Source organism: Photinus pyralis, unplaced genomic scaffold (assembly GCF_008802855.1).
Source record: "Photinus pyralis isolate 1611_PpyrPB1 unplaced genomic scaffold, Ppyr1.3 Ppyr1.4_LG7, whole genome shotgun sequence".
NCBI lineage: Eukaryota > Metazoa > Arthropoda > Insecta > Coleoptera > Lampyridae > Photinus > Photinus pyralis.
The window spans coordinates 15,695,975-15,712,774 of NW_022170738.1; the positions used below are offsets into that span (position 1 = coordinate 15,695,975).

At 35.8% G+C, this 16,800-nt stretch overlaps 1 protein-coding gene and 1 long non-coding RNA gene across 7 annotated transcripts in view; one reads left to right on the forward strand and one right to left on the reverse strand.

The window, feature by feature from the left end:
• The window catches only part of LOC116175374 (sodium-coupled monocarboxylate transporter 2), a 73,400-nt gene that overhangs the window by 26,933 nt on the left and 29,667 nt on the right, over positions 1-16,800 (reverse strand). For 3 of the 6 annotated variants that reach the window (XM_031493451.1, XM_031493452.1, XM_031493449.1), the window contains exon 2: positions 8,508-8,747. In XM_031493451.1, coding sequence (XP_031349311.1) covers positions 8,508-8,715 — 208 coding nt within the window. In that variant the 5' untranslated portion in view covers positions 8,716-8,747. Of the gene's footprint in view, positions 1-8,507; positions 8,748-8,800; positions 8,883-8,918; positions 9,000-13,223; positions 13,344-16,800 lie in introns of those variants that run through there. The other 3 variants (XM_031493453.1, XM_031493450.1, XM_031493454.1) reach the window with 3 other exon arrangements.
• On the forward strand, positions 8,912-10,823 carry LOC116175376. The gene is made up of 3 exons (XR_004146298.1): positions 8,912-9,318; positions 10,139-10,304; positions 10,351-10,823. It is a non-coding gene; the product is annotated as an uncharacterized LOC116175376 (long non-coding RNA).

Below are 16,800 nucleotides of genomic sequence, written 5' to 3' on the forward strand. Positions count from 1 at the left end.
ATTAAACAGCGGTACTATCCAGTAAATCCGATTAAACAGAAAATCATTAACGACACCATTGATGAGATGCTTAGGGACAGAGTCATCGAACCATCGAACAGCGGATGGGCTTCACCTGTCTGTCTGATTCCCAAGAAAGACAAAACCTATAGATTTTGTGTGGACTATAGGAAACTTAACTCTTTAACTGAGCGCGACGCTTTTCCTTTGCCCTATATCAATACCATCTTAGACCAATTACGTGACGCTAAATATCTTAGTTCCCTGGACATTAAGTCAGCTTATTGGCAAATAGAGGTTGCTGAGAATTCGCGCCCTTTCACAGCTTTTACTGTGCCTGGTCGTGGTCTTTTCCAATTTCGAAGGATGCCCTTCGGCTTGACTAATGCCCCTGCGACTTTTCAGCGCATTATCGATACCATTTTGGGACCTGAATTGCAACCCAACGTTTTGGTTTATTTGGACGATGTGGTTATTATATCACAAGACTTTGACTCACATTTAAAAATTTTGAACACCGTTTTTGACAAATTAATTGCTGCTGGCTTCACTCTGAATAAAAACAAATGTCACTTCTGCCGTTCAGAACTTAAGTATTTAGGGTATGTTGTGGATTCCTTTGGCTTACACCCAGATCCTGACAAAGTCAAGGCGATTTTAGATATTCCAACACCCACTACGGTGAATGATATACGACGTTTCTTAGGAACTTGCGGTTGGTACCGTAGGTTCATTCCTGATTTTTCAACCGTTCTTGCTCCTTTAACCAGACGTTTCTGGTGTAAGTAGCGAGACACACAAGAACTGAACTAAAATGCATGGGTTTCATTAAAGATGTAGAGTACTAGCGTCATAAAGTCTTGCGTTTTTCTAAAAAATGTAATTAGCCTATTGCGGTTACTGGAATCTTGACCTTGTCTTTGCCTGACGAACAAACACTTAACAGGGATTTAGCCCTACCGCTTTCATGGCACTAAAAGTTGGGGCGATGACTTCAGCCCATTCACTGTAACTTTATGCTCAATTTTTGTGTAAAACGTCGATCCCTCCACGGCATAGCCAAATGTTATAAACGGTACAGAAGTTATCCTTTCTGTCTTTTGCACTTTCGCAAGCTACGTTTTGTACCGTACCGTAATTTAGAGCTTTTCCCTAAACTTATTTTGCATTTATACCGATTATTTTTGCTTTTACATTAAGTTTACCGCACCGATACGGTACAGCTTTTGCTTTTTCTTGCACCGTATCTCCGTTTATTTGCAAGGTAAGCTTTTGTCACTTTCCGTTTCGTTAATTATAAGGGGGGTGGGGGGAGATATTGATGCGCTTTCCTGCATTTGCTTTCTCGTAGACACCGCTACCGAATCCGATTATTGTTCCCGCTTAAGAAAATTGCTGTGCGCTTTAATTTTGTTTTAGCATTTACCAGTAGCCGGCCGCCGCTTGGAGTTTAGAATTCCTGGAGCTGCCGTTTACTCCGTTTGAACTTGCACGAGGCCGATCCGCCAAACCGCAGCTATCGCCGACCTTGACCAGGGCCACGGTCGTACCCTTGGTGGCGTTCGAGTCCGCTCACCTGATTTAGTGACTATAGTTTGTGAATTTATTTATTTTTCTTGTAAAATAAATTATAATCATTATTCCGCTTATGCTTATTTCATTTTTGATGCTTATTGTGTGCGGACTTACTACCAAAGTTCGACGCAAGCATTTTGAAGCATTCGACAGTGCTCCGGTAATAAACCTATCAATATGTATTGACAGCAAGTCTTCAGCCCTTTAGCCAGAAGATCCTCTAGTACAACCTTGGCTTGTCTCTGACCAGAAACACTCCTCCAGTATTTCAGATGCCATTCTCTTAAAATGGTTTTCATTTCTCTTTTCCGAAAAAAAAACCATCCTTTTTCTGATACCTAAAAAGATGTTCAAGAAAATTCTAAACAATTCTTAGGAACACTTATCGTATGTAGGTAAGAGTCTTTAAAATACATAGGTCTCTTTTAAGGATTTTTGAATTTGATGACGTAAAAGTGGAAAAGCTGGACTAATAATATTTATCTTTCATTCTTTGATGGAGAGTATCTAGTTATCTGGGTAGTTAATAGAGCTCCTCGCGTTAGCAAAATGATTGGCCAACGTGTCGCGATCTCAAGAGAATTTTTAGGAATTATATTTTGGGAGGTATCGATTGGATTATTGAAGTTTAATAATTTAAATTAATGCCTTTGGTACTTACTGAATGCTGATTTTTTTATTTTCACAGTTTCTTTAACCGTTATTAATAGTCTGGACACTTACATTTGGCATTTCGCTTTATCAGGAAAAAATTGCAGAACTACCATCTTATGAGGCATAATCGAGTCAGTTTCAGTAATTTTGGGGAAGTGATCCCTGTTCGTGCAGATCATCATTCACTTTTCGCGTAAATTTAGTCGTGCATATGGGCGAAACCAGGGTCAAATCAATCACGTCAAACATACTTGATCGATCATTATGATAGGTAGCACTGGAAATTTTTCTTCGTGATAGTTTCATCATTTCAAAATATCTGCTCGATAAGCTAGAAAGCTCGAAACGAGGAGCTCGACTCGATTAGAAAAAGACACAGTAATCGTTAGTTCCTCGGTTAGTTCCTCATTTGTGTTTGTTTGTACATGAAACCCTCGCTGAAACCGTTTCATTCGCCACTTCATGATAGGAAACTCGTTTTACGTGTCAACTTCTCACTATTTGTAAGCACTAACATGACAATATCCGCCAACCGTAAGCGCTGCATGGTTTTGCAACTTGAGATGGACGGTACAACTGCACACATTGTGTGAGCAATTGACGTTGGGATTCAATTCATATTGCAAGCTGCAAAAGTTCTCTTAAACCATTGTAAATAGACCGTTCGATTTACCTCTCCCAAACTGAGGCTAAATTCAATAGCTGTAAAACAAGAAGTATATTTCAACATTTTGTGATTCCTTATAAAATTACATTGGCAAATCAAACGGAATGTCAAGATTAGCAGAACATTATCAGTAAGCGAACGTCAGCATCCCTTATACACACCATTAAATCCCTCAATCAACACAAGCGGCATTTTAAAACTCCTTTCAAATCTACATTACAACTTCAATTCAAATTTTCACTCAATTTGCAAGATCCTCAAGAAAGATTAAAGTAAACAAAATCGGAAAATGTTATACACTCGGTTTGCATTAGAAAAACACTTCAATTATAAATTAAGTTTGCGGTTCAATATTGATTTAAAGCGTAGTGCCTGCCTACCCCAAAAGTCCCTCATCCTTCCCCAATTTCGCTCTAACTACCCGAATTTAATTATTTTTATGTTTAGCTGTTTTTATCAACTTCAAGCGGCGTGATTCTTAACGTTAAAAGCCGTTTTAGACCACCCGCCTTGGTGGCGGATTAACATTACCCCCAGAATTATTTCGAGTGTACAAAATGAAGGATGCCACTTATCTGCCTTTCAAGTTTATTACCTGGGAAAATTGGAGTTGGACGCCCTACATCGAATTAATTAGTGACTTTATTATTTTTTCACGCGGCATAAATAAAAGGTTTAGGAAGGTTGCCATTTTACGGTTTGTACTACATTCCCTATTTTATTATGAAAATCCTTGCTAAGGATTAAACGCAGAGAAAGAGTACTTTTCTTTATTTTATGCCCATTCGCGTAGATGATTCTTACAATTCTCTTTCAAGAAGCAATTACCTCCCGGTAAGTTATGCAAAACCACATTAAGACTTGATCAAGCTGGATACACAAAATCACACTAAAACTTTCCCAGTTCTGAGTTTATGCTTCGTTAATTTTTAAAGAGATTAAAATTGCCTCGTCTACACGGTATATAAAATTTTAAGAATAATGTTGAATCAGTTTCTCGAACTCTTAATATTTGCTCGTCCACCATTTTATCGAATTTACTGGTTTAAGAAGTTTTGTACATCTTATAACAACAGCCAACCTCACGCGGAATGTACGTGTTTGTACTACACCAACTTGGGCTATTTGCGAAAGCGTCGAGCTGAATAATTACATCAATTTTTGAGCACCAACTAAAAGAGGGATTTCATTCCGCATAACATCCTAGTTTGCAGAAACTGGGTCATTTATTTCTTAAATGTTATCAAAGTAATGTAAAAGGTACGCTTCAAATACTGTCATGCACGTTTGAGATTTTTCCACCCAAACTCACCCCATCGTATTTGAATAAGTGCACTTTTATGTGTTAAATATGACATGAAAGGAGAAAACCGACCAAATTATATCAATTTGCATCAAAGACTGGGTGAGTTTCGGAAAACCCCGGGGAAAACCATTTCGAACAAATCAGTAAGAGGAAAAAGGGAAAAGGGCAGTAAAAGTTTAAATACATAGAATAGAAAGCGATAGATCACCAAGGCAGAAAATAGTGCTAGTAAGAAAAGGCGGTTAAGAAAGTGTAAGAAAAGCGCGTTGTGGTCTGAAGAAGACACGAAGGAAGAATTCGTGAAAGCAGAAGGGCTAATTGAAGAAGGTTCAAAACGAGGCTCAAACGGTGTTTGAAAGGCGAGACCTGAACAAGTGCCAATGGAAGAAGATTAAATGATGTAATTATAAAAATAAAAGTAATGGGAAAGCGTGAATAATAGTTATTTATGTATTAAGGGCATAATAGTGATGTTTATATTCTCGAGGGCGACAAGTTAAAAAGCTCGAGGCCCTCGAGCTTTTTAGTCGCCCGAGAGTATAAACATCACCTTATGCCCGTGGTACATACACAATTTTATGTTTTACAAATAGTTTTCTTCGTCAAAGTAAATATTCGTTTACAAAATAATTCATTATGTTTGATTAAGTATGCGTGGTTCGAATTTGTTAATGTGATTGAAACCATCCAAACGTCAAACGTAATTTTACATAATTCAATTCATCGTGAATGAGCAAGAAGTTCCAGAAACTATACGAAATAAGGCCAATCTTGTGATTTAGTAGGTATTGACAATTAATAATTGACGTTTCTAATTTTCAATGACCTGCAAATATGTGTTAATTTTGTCATTAAATATGAATGAGTTACTATGGTGAGACTTAATGCTCTAGGGCATAAAGTGGTACTTTATCACAGATATAAAATGTGCTATAATAGGTTAGTAAGACATAAAAATAGTAGTAGAGGTAGAGCGAAACAAGTGTGAAAAGCGAGCCTAAAGAAAGTGTCAAGGCAAAGTGAACAAAGTTTATACAGAGGATACAACGGTCTTTGTTGCATAAAGGTTGTAATAATTCTGTGCTGTGCAAACTATTAGAAATTATCATAAACCACAGGCTAACGTGTGAAAAAAGGAGTTAACGAGTCAAGGAAGTAGGCTAGACCCACGAAAATGTCTTGTATAAAGGAGTGACCTGGCGAAGAAGAAAAAATGGGACCGGAAAGTGTAAAAACACGAAGAAAATTTTAAGCAAGCGTGAAAAAATACATAAATAAACGAGAGGAAGAAAATAAGGGCTCAAAGATAAGGGGGTGGAGAAAACGAGGCGCAAAAAAGGGAAGGAAAGAGGGAAGACGTGAATCACAGTAAAGAAAAGAGAGATGCAGAGGGCATCGGCAAGCGAAAAAAAAGGTTTATAAAAGCCTCCATATAGCCTTTCAATGCAGAGTGAAAGAGGGCGTGAAGGGTAAGAATTGTAAAGAAAGTTTTAAGGAAGTCCGAAAGAAACGTGAAGCAAAAAGCCGTGAAAGAAAGGAAATCGGAGGATGAGAGGGATCAATAAGGCATAAACTATTCATCAAAGAGAAATGAAAGATACATTACGGAGCAGTCGTGAAGGATCCATAAAATTTACTCGTTTAGACAAATTTGCAGTTAAATACCTGAATGGAAATGTATAAATTATTCCCTTTGGAATCGAAGTTTGTGCTTTGAGTTTATAAAGAAATATTTTTGCCTAACTGTTTTCGTCGCAAAGAAACATGGATTTTACAAATATTTAGACCAAATGTAGACAATAAAAAATTATGATATTTGTGCAGCGTCATAAGAACGGTCACAAAAAATGGATAAACCAATGGATGAAACAAACTTACCCGATTTGCAAACAAGGAAGAGTGCCGGGCATTCAATGCAGTCAACGATTACATCCATAGCTGAAGAGGAAACAGTATCAGGCAAACAGAAAGAACGACAAAGAAATCCCCACTCGAAAATAAAAACGACTAGGGAAGAGTAGGACACAACCTCGCTCACTCATTCAAAGACTTTGAACCAAAAACAAAATAATTTCATGAAATCGGCATCCAGTTAAAGTCCGATAAAAAAGAAACTTCAGAAGTCGGTACGAATTTTGGAGGGACAAAGGAGGCTTAGTAGTTGAGAATCTCTAGAAGTAAATGAGGTTGGGGTTTCAGGAAGATTTAACTATTCATCAAATTAGGAAGAATGTATTATGGGGTACCCCTCTTACAGGTACATTGGTAAGTTCCGCCCTTTTCTTTATCTTTTAGGTTCTGAGCGTAGATCATCATAAAGAAGAAAGGAAGGCATGTGATCCGTTAAAAAATATGGCTTGAGTCGGAGTACGACTCTTTTTATTGCATAATCGGTAACCATCCTTCAGCATTATTTTTGTACAACATTATAACTCCGGTTTTTCAATAGATCGATTAAAGATATGAGGAATTTCTCCAAAAGTGTTAATTACAAGAGGTCTATCTTTCATTTTGATTATAACTAGTTATCCTCAAGGTTCATGCCAATTTAGTAACAGTGTATCATAAATGTGTGATTTCCTGAACATGTTTGTTTAGAACCATTAACACTAATCTGACAAATCTACTACGTTTAGATGAATAATAGGTATCCTTTGCACAAAAAGGTAATTAAATAAAAATTAATACGCAACTATAAATTTAGAAATGGATTTTATAATGTAATATACAGCGAGCTATTCCTAAAACTATACCCCTATGTTCAGTTAAAAAAAACAATCTATTCCATTAATCAGCAAAAATAAGTGATGTATATAATATATCAAATTAATTAGTTCAAAGTTTAATTAAATAAGAAGGCCCAGTGTATAGTATAGACTGTGTCCAAGGTAAGAATGCCTATCATGGGGATTTTAAAAACCATACAAGATACGGAAGTTGTGCGGGGTTGCACCATCCTGTTGAAACCAACAGTTTCCAACTTTTGTTTTTTTGTGTCGTACATCATTGTATTTGTAATAAAAAATGCTATTCAATAACCGTATCAGTTTTACACACTGTTATAGAGAAGTGACAATTTGAAAACCGACAATAGACTATATCTCATAATCAAAATGTGATATCGACAAATACTAAATACTAAATTGTTGTTAGGGTAAAAAGAGCGAACCAAAATGCCATAAGAGAGACTCGCCCCCCCCCCCCCACAATTGAATTAATGAAAATTCTTCCAATCAAGCCTCGTGCAACTTCTAATTTCGCCGCTTCAACATAACCAGCACAAAATATGTCAATCATAAAAAAATAGAGCTGGAGCAGAAGACAAAGTAATACGAGCAAAAAAAAAATGAAAACGGTCCAAAAATGTTACAGAAAGCAATAAAATGAGTTAGTACCCGAAAAAAATTATAATCGAAAAGAAAATAAAGTGTCATTCCAGTACCTGACTATATTAGGCCCTCCTGGTATTATCTTGAAACTAATAAAATAGGCTATTTGGAATGTTGCTCACAATCTTACCAATTTAAAAGTAATCACGAAATATAAGTAACATAACCTCACATTTCGACGAAATTATGTGAACTTTTAATTAAGATTTTTGAAAATTTAGCGCTTCTCCCGCAATTTTTTGTTGAAGGCGCTCAATTAATGTGTGTTCTAGTCATTTTTATCAATTTCATGATCGTAACTGGATAACGTCACCTAAACGAGAAACGTTGTGGTTGCACTGTCTTCCAGGGCTACTAGGTATAAACGTTGTGTTTGAAGATGGTTCGCTTTAAAATACCTACTTCAGATTCTAACTACATATTTTCTTTGGTTTGGTATTGAATCATTCATTAGAGTGACCTTCCATTGTTAACATGCTGGGGACATTAATTATGTTGTGTTAATACTGTAATGGGCCTTTTAAAACAAATGAAAATAGCCGTGCGAGAGTTTAATAGAGTGCAAACTAGTAATCTAAAGGTACGGTTGGATGCAATAAACTATTAAAATCGAATTAGGTTTTAGTTTCATTTCGGTAACAGCGTTGACATCGAGAGCTGTGTCAATCAATGATGTGAAGTTTTACATTACATGTTAATTAATTCCGCTCCCCCTCCCCCCCTCCTACCCCCCAGGTCTTACTCTCAAAAGCATAATGAATAAATTGGCGCAATATCAATATTTGAAAAGACGATGTGAAGTGAAACGAAAATATAAATTATAAATGTTCTAAATTGAGTGCGACACTAATATCTCAAAAGGTTCTTAAAGCCATTATTAATGTAATGATATTAAAATGTATAAGTAGGTACTTACCTAAAAACGATCTAACGCCAAGTGTTCCCCTTGCTATGCTTAACATCATGGCTGCCATAGAAACCTTCCCTGCGGCAAACACAAAATCCGCTTTTGTCTTTTCCTTCCCTTCCACAAATCTGGAGTAGACCGCTACAAAGGTGGTAGCGATCACGAATATTATAAACACCAAATAGTCCCATACTAAGCTACTCGCTTCCCTTGTCATTTTCAAGTACTTATTCTACGACGTATCCAAATCTGAAATCAAAACGACATTTAATTTGCGATTATTAATTGCCCCGCAGTTTTACAATTTCAAAATAATTGATCCCCGGAAGTGGAATATTATAATGAATCCATTGAATTTCCCCATTATGTTTAAGTTATTGCTTTTAATGTTGGTGTAATGAGTAGAACATTTTAATTTACCTCGCGTATCTAGTAGATTTGCATGCTTGCAGTAGTAAACTGACGTTGCATAACCTTTTCACTCTTTCATTTGCAACAGAATATATTTCCCTATTTTATGTGCAAATAACAGCTTTTAAAATCAATACAATCTACGCTTTACAGTACATTTATTTTTGCGATTTAAAATTTCAATTACACTTTTCATTGCGATAACAGCTGTATGAATATTGTCCAGTTTTCGTGTGTGGGCGCAAACGGTAATTACGAATTGTGACGTCAAAAAATAGGTTAAGGTGCAAGGATAATTTGGAAAAACCCGACTGATTTAAAATCTGATTAAAACTAGTTGCTAAAGGATGTCAATTATCGATTTGGTACGATCTGCTGGGAAGAGGTGTTTTTGTATAGTGACGTCTAGGTCCGTGCTAAAGAGAGATATTCGTTGTAACGTTTCTGATACTCTGTTCATCTTCATTGAAGCATACTTAGGTTACTTTATATCTGTAAGAAATGATCGACCGTTGATTGATATTTATTAATTAATAAGTACTAGAACTGCATTATTACGTACCTAACCCGGGCATCAAGCGCAAAATTTAAGGAGCGTTTCTTTTTCTTCCATTTTTAAAAATACTATATTTTGTTTTATTTATCTAACCATAATTATTACCTTTGGAATTAATCAGGAAGTCAAAAAAGTTGATGGCCTTTGAGTATAACCTACCAGGATTTTCCGCGCCCATGATCAATTCTGTTTTTGGGCAATATTGCAATGCCAAAGTTTATTTACAAATAATCAACAATAATAAAAAAAATCATTTTCAGCACAATAAACGTTGGAAATACGATTTATGTTAGACTGATCAATGTATTTCACAAAATATAGGGTCTTGAGGCGCAGATTCTTGCTTATTTAAAAAATAAAACCAAAGACCTTTAGTTAAAGAGTTTTTTTTTGTTTTCCTGTTACCTGTCAATCTAAATTGTAGTAGTATACGTTTACATTGCGACACGTCAAATTTGACAACTGTTTGCTAGCACTTTCATATTCTTTATCGCATTTTGCTACATTAACCGATAAAATATCCGTTTAGTTTCAAAACGAACAATATAGAAGCATATCGTCCGTAACTCTCACTGTGATATTCTGAGAGAAAAGTTGAAAAACCTAAAAATGTGATCGGGTTTACCAAGAAAAAGTAAGCACCTGATTTCTAATCTTATTCGTTATTTCACAGACAGGTGAGGATGCATTAAATATTAACCTGCGAACAGTGACTTCTGGTCCATAAATTTATAAATCGGGCAAACCTCCAGAAAGTTCTAAAACACAAGGCAATGTAAAAAACCGGTAGCGACGTTGATGGTTTCACACAAGCAGCGATTCGGAACTCTATTATCCAGGTAACATACTGGTATTGATGAGAACAATACTATCTTATGTTATTAGGGTTAATGGTTTTACATGCAGGACATGAATGTTTTATTATTGGAGCATCTTTAAATTTAGCTTCAAAAACAAATAATCCAGATTACCATGAGGAATTCAACAAGGACTGCTGTCTGAAGTGGTTCGGGGACCATTTGCTTCCGAGTTTAGAAGAATCATCGCTGATTATTATGGACAATGTTCGTTATCACAGTAGCACAACTATAGGCATGACTAGGCACAAAAATGAGTTTCTAAACGATTCGTTAAAAGTGGAATTGCTGGAGATTTTTGCAAGGGTTGTTTCCTTAAATTCCATGCAGCATGGTTCATTTGTAGTAATACTTTTAGTTTCGAGACTATTTGTTATTTCAGAAATAGGATATTAAACATAAAATAAGTTGTATTTTTTCGGACGATTTGAATTTGTTGTGATAAAAATGTATTTTTCGTTACAATCTGCTTTAATATTTCGACATTTGTTCACTGTTAGTTACGAGTTATATCTAGTGTAGCTGTAAATAAATTACAAAATTCATTTTTTTGCATAGATTCTAAAAACACTACAATCTTTCAAAACACGCCAAAAATAATACAGGGTGTCATTTAAATTTTTGGACCAAAGGCCAAACGGAACAACCCGTCGAAGGTGACAGTTGGCTTCGCAGAAAGATAGTTCCTTGATGCATTAGAATTCTGTCAGTTAGGACAGTTAGGTAGGTACATAAGTACATTACATAATTATTATAATTTAAAAAAAACAAACAACACTCGCAAAAATATTATGCCCAACATAAGGTAGTGAGGTAGTGATGGAAATACACAGTGGACGCCAGGAGCTCCTCATATGAGCGCTCACTTTCCATGCTAACAAGAAGTTTCTTTTTCTTCAACAAATTAAAACGCAAGCCTCAAAAATCTTCACACAGGAGAGGGTAGAATGGACCGCACAGGCCTTCAAAACATTTAAGGTGACTATTAGAGATGGTATCTTTCCAGACCTCGTCCAAAAGATGCTCAGTCGACCTATTCAAATACAATATACAATACATACTTGAAAAGATGTCAAAAAAGGTGTATCTAACCGCGTTTGCGGACATAAAGGGTCGATCACATCCCATGAATTAGAGGAGTCAGTCACAGTGGTGACCAAAAGATGTGCCCTCAAAGGGCCCGCGGGGGGGGGGGGAGCACTATCGCCCCACTAAAAGAAGAAGACGTGTAGCCGGTTTGTTAGAATCTATTCGGGTAGGCAGAAAATTATGTGCGTCATTGTTCCTGTCGGAATAAAACTCGATTTCCTTCAACGCACTCATTCGGGTGACAGCTCACAGTAATTACGAGAAGGGAGGCGGGGAGGTGATTATATAAAAAATCCCGTATAAAATAAGTTTTCTCACCTACGGTATATCAGATGTGTTTAATGTACATTTCAAATGTTCACGATATGTTTCGACATGTCTTCTATAATCCTGAAGCTTCATGAATCACAAACCACCTCTCGTAATAACGACAATATCAGATTTTCCATGGGCATAATATTTTCAGTCAATTGGTTAAAGTGACGCATTCTGTTATTTACATTGTGTAGTCAGTCTGTACATGTTTAAAATAAACAGTACAAGGTTAACTTTTTCGGCAAAATTAATAATTAACGTAACATCTCACTAATTTGCTGGAAGGGATATGGAAACTTTCTTTTGGATCGGATTATCGCACCAGACACACCGACGATCAGACAGGCAAACAAACCGATTTTTTAAGACATTTTTCATCCTAAAGTCACTTCTTAATCAAACAATATAGCCAATTCGAAAAGATCGCACAAACATTTTCCTTGCACGATTGTTTACGCTGTAATATTCAATAAAAATGGGTTGCACCTACACCTCCCAACTAAAAACCAACGAAGTCCATTGATTTTCCGAATTTAATAATTTGGTCATTTTGGAATTAAATTGCGTAATTGTATTAATGAGATAACTTCATTACAAGAAGGTTCTCCTTAATGTTATACTTACAGCTTGAAATTTTTTTCTTCAAATGCCGATTTAATTGTGTCTTCCTTGGTGTACCTACAACCCTACCTCTCACGTGTCAGTTTCGATTTGTTCTCAATTCGAAAAATGGGTATTCGCCCCGGTTACCACCCACGCAAAGTTTTTGTAGATGATCCTCTAAGCTTTTGATATTTGCCCATTTAGCTTTAATTGAAATCACTTTCTGGCAAAGTTAAAATAGAATTTCCACCCTTGACATATAATATTCTGACACTAAATTTGCAAGACTTACTTGTTGCAAACACACAAATTTATCTCAACAAATAACGTAAAAGTTATTTCGATTTATACCAATGATTGGAAAACGTCAAGGTCTGAAGAAGCAAACAAAGACCATTGCAAAAAATTCCAATGTTTAATTTTCTTTACGTTGTGAATATGAATGTTTTTAACCTAACTAAATATGAGGATGATTTGACTGGAGATGACTTATATGGATGTGTACAGAATACTTATAGGAACTCAAAATTCACGAGGTCATTGTAAATTTGTAGAATACAATTATAATTACTTTTTAATATCTAAAAATTGAAATAATAAAAAAGTGGTACGTCAATACCTTGAGCACGTTCAGGGTGGTGATTTTAAGAAAAAAAACCCGACACAATTTCACTTTCGAACCCCACTGCTTTTATTTAGATTCGAACACAATTATTAAATTTAGCACTAGAAAAAATTCAGCTATAATTAAAAATAATAATCAATGCACAATCAATTTACATTTTGACCTAGAACTATGCACTGTGAGACACGTGAAAATATAATGGCTAATAATCAGAATAGCTCTTCTGTACGAATTAATTAAATACAGATTAACTTTAATTTTTGGAATACCTGCAGATAACTCCTACGTCATAATTTCTCAGTAGGTAATAAACGGAGATGACTTAAATCGTCCGATTACCAACACGAATGTACAGCACATAACATTTACACACTAATGAGGACCGCTAGTTTAAATGTACTACGAATAATAGGAACATAAGCGACATTAATACCTCAGACAGTGTATTTACAACTGCCAAGGTTTTTATAAGAATCGGTTTTTCAATGAGTCTAATACCAAACCGTATTGCTTTACTACTTTGTTGTAATTAATAATAATGGTTTTGTGCATTATAATTAGTGGCAATATACTAATTATGCTTGTCGCTTCCGTTTTCATAACACATTATGAAGGTCTGCGTGCGATGAATGCTGAAAGCGTACAACTGAAGTTGAAGACCTTTGAAAAACGCGCCGAGTGGAAATAAAATTGTTTGCTTACCAATTTATGAAGTACAAATAACGGTCATTAAAATCGGTGGCTTTCACTGTTGCTAATGTACGAATCATGGACGTAACACTCAAGACGAAATTTTGATTTTATGTTGGCGACTAACACGAAACTTCAACAACGATAGCGTCTACTTTCAGTGGTACAGGTTCCCATAGGCAACCAGTGGACATGTAGTTTGGGAATTTTATGCCAATTAGCGGGTTTTATAATTTCGTGTAGAGAAAATAACGCAGAAACATCATTTTTAATTAGACTGATGTTATAAAATGGATTATTTGTGAGCTACGGCCCCAAAAGCCTCGAAAAATTTACTTCCTCCTTAATTACTTACTTGCATACTTGCGGAGGTGCAAAAAAGTTCTAATGTCCAGGAAATTTAGTATTTGGGGTTTTTAGTAAGAGAATTACGAAATCGAAATTAGTTTTTCAAAATTCAAAAAAATCCTACTGTAATTGAAAACGGAAATTTTGCGTTTTTAGGAGCATACGGCCCTTCGTTGACGTGACCAAGTATTTGTTTTGATCCTCTCTGCCGCTCAACTTTTTTTTGAGATAATTGTTACACCGTTCGGTGAGCAACAACATTTACTAGGAACCAGTAAAAGAAAATCATGAAGGGGATAATGAATCTCTCTTCATTTATTTTTAACTACTGCACTTTCGGCGGAGTCATTAATTTTTGAAAAAATAATCTCAGCTACATCTTTCCCTTTTTAGGCTCCACTTACAGTCAGTATCAAGTAAATTAGCAATTAAAAAATGAAATAGTAGAACAATGAAACACGTTCTTTCGAAATTGAAATTTGATTATAGTAATAAAAAAGTAGGTCAGTAGATCGGAAATTTAAGAGCTTAATAAGGGAAAAAGTCGTATACTTGTGCGATATGAAAAATAAAATATTATCTAATTTCCATGTTAAAACGAACTCATTAACGCACCGTTTTTAAGTTGGTATTAAAAAGGAAACCCACTGCTCTATTTGACATTCGACCTCATTTGCTTTCAAATTAGGGATTCTATTTTGATATACAGGAAGTCACAAGATTCCCTTTCTAGTTAATTAAAAGCGAAAGTGTTAATCAGTTACAAGAAGAACAATATCGAAAAACTACTTAATAACTTTCTCGCAGAGGAAGTTAATATTACATTATGTAGCATACAAGCAAAGCGGGGATTTCAAGTAAATTTTTACATTTATGATTAATGCATTTTGTTGTAACAAGTTAACGTGCAGTCTGTGGTCAATTACCAGTACGAATGGTGTACCTAACCTTACATTCAGAAAAACAGGCTATAAAGTCGAGGATAAAGCAGATGGTAGGAAAGGGAAAGAATGATTATAGAATACCTCCGCAAACACATTAATCACTTGTTCTGCATTATTAATATCATGAGCCCCATTTGTGCAGTGTCGCTGTGCTACCCTGTTCAAGAGGAAGTGACAATCCGAACCCGTTCCAAATGTATATCGCATACCGAACACGTAAAAACGATCCACATAACAACGCTCCATTAGTAACCGCTAATGACAAATCGCGAAAACCTAATTATTTATTGGTTAGTGCTCTTTTTTCAACCAATCACAGTTTTCCAAAACCAATACAATTTTAAAAAAACACCGTTTATGATGCGATTTCCCCGCATACATGTAATGTGGATGCTACGTAAGAAATGTAATATTAGAAACTCGTGGAAATAGATCCAGTCCTATCCCTACGCCCGGCTGGGGGGGGGGGGGGGGGGAGGGCGACATAGGTCTTTAGACGACAAAAGAACATTAAAAAATCGCAATTGCCACTAAAGGGTTGAGATAGGAACCTGGACATAAAAGGGTAAGGGTCCTATCCCTGGAATGAATTTAGGACCATTTTCTATTGCAGATAATTCTCAACCAGAATATTTCTACGTATGTGGTAACCAGGGAGAATTCAAAGTACGAAAGCTCAAGAGGTGCTCTCGCTTAGTGCCGCAGTACACGAGAAACTTGAGCGAATTTATGGAACCTAAACATGTAAAGCTTCTACTGGGGCATTCTTTCATGGTAACGAAATTCTTGACTGATTGGTGAGAGAAAACGGAAGATGCTTTTTACTGGACCACAACTGGCTTATTATGATGGAAAATTACTATATTACTGCATTACCCTTTAGACGTAGATGTTTTCGCGTCTATTTTCGCTCTTAGAAGTATTGTTATTTATCAACATATTTAGGTACAATAACTTGGCTCCAACTCAAATATGGAGTTACCGTTTTGAAACTGTAATACTTGCTTAATGCTTTACTTTTAAAGCAATGCTTGCTTGAATCGCTGCCAATTTTTTGTTAAATGCGGGCCAAGAATAATAAACACCTGAAGACCGCCAGGAATTTTTACTCTAAAATAGGCAGAAAGAAAAAATATTAACAGAAGGATATCCAAGGTAATAGAACACAGTTCAATGACGTGTAGATCTAAAGATAAAAAAAAACAAGGAGAAAAAGAGACACATTTCAAACACTGCGAGGAACCAGGAAAAGTAAGCCTTGCGAGATAAATCTAAACACACGAGTTAGGACAACAAAAATAACAATTGAATTTGCACGTGAAAATCCACAAGGTACAAGTGCAAGCTAGAAAAAACAGATGAACTGACAGACGCCACGTTGAATATTGGAAAAATGCCCTCCTAAGAAAGTAAAACCATTGCAAATAGTACGAGAAGTAGTCAAAGGATAAGTATTTTTCACCCCTACTGCTGCTTCTACCTCCAAATTTAAGAATTTTGCAAATTTGCTCTCAAGATTCTCTCAAATTTTTAGTGAATTCATTTCTAAATTATATTAAACTCTCCTCAACGACGTCTCGAGGTTCCTCTCTCAAACTTTCCTCAATCTCTTTGTAAGAGTCCTTATGTTCCTCTGAAATTACCTTCTCAAGCCCTTAAATTCACCCTAGCCCTTGTCTCCCCTTCACTTCAAGTTCCTTTCAAGTATCAAAGTCCTATCAACTTCCCATCGGGGATGAAGCTATTGAAATAATGTGATTCTCTTAATAAAGTAACTTGATTTATATTTACGAAAATAATTCCTGACACTAACTCAATCAATCACAACTTAAGAGCAACTAATCTATTGTAACGGGCGTTAATC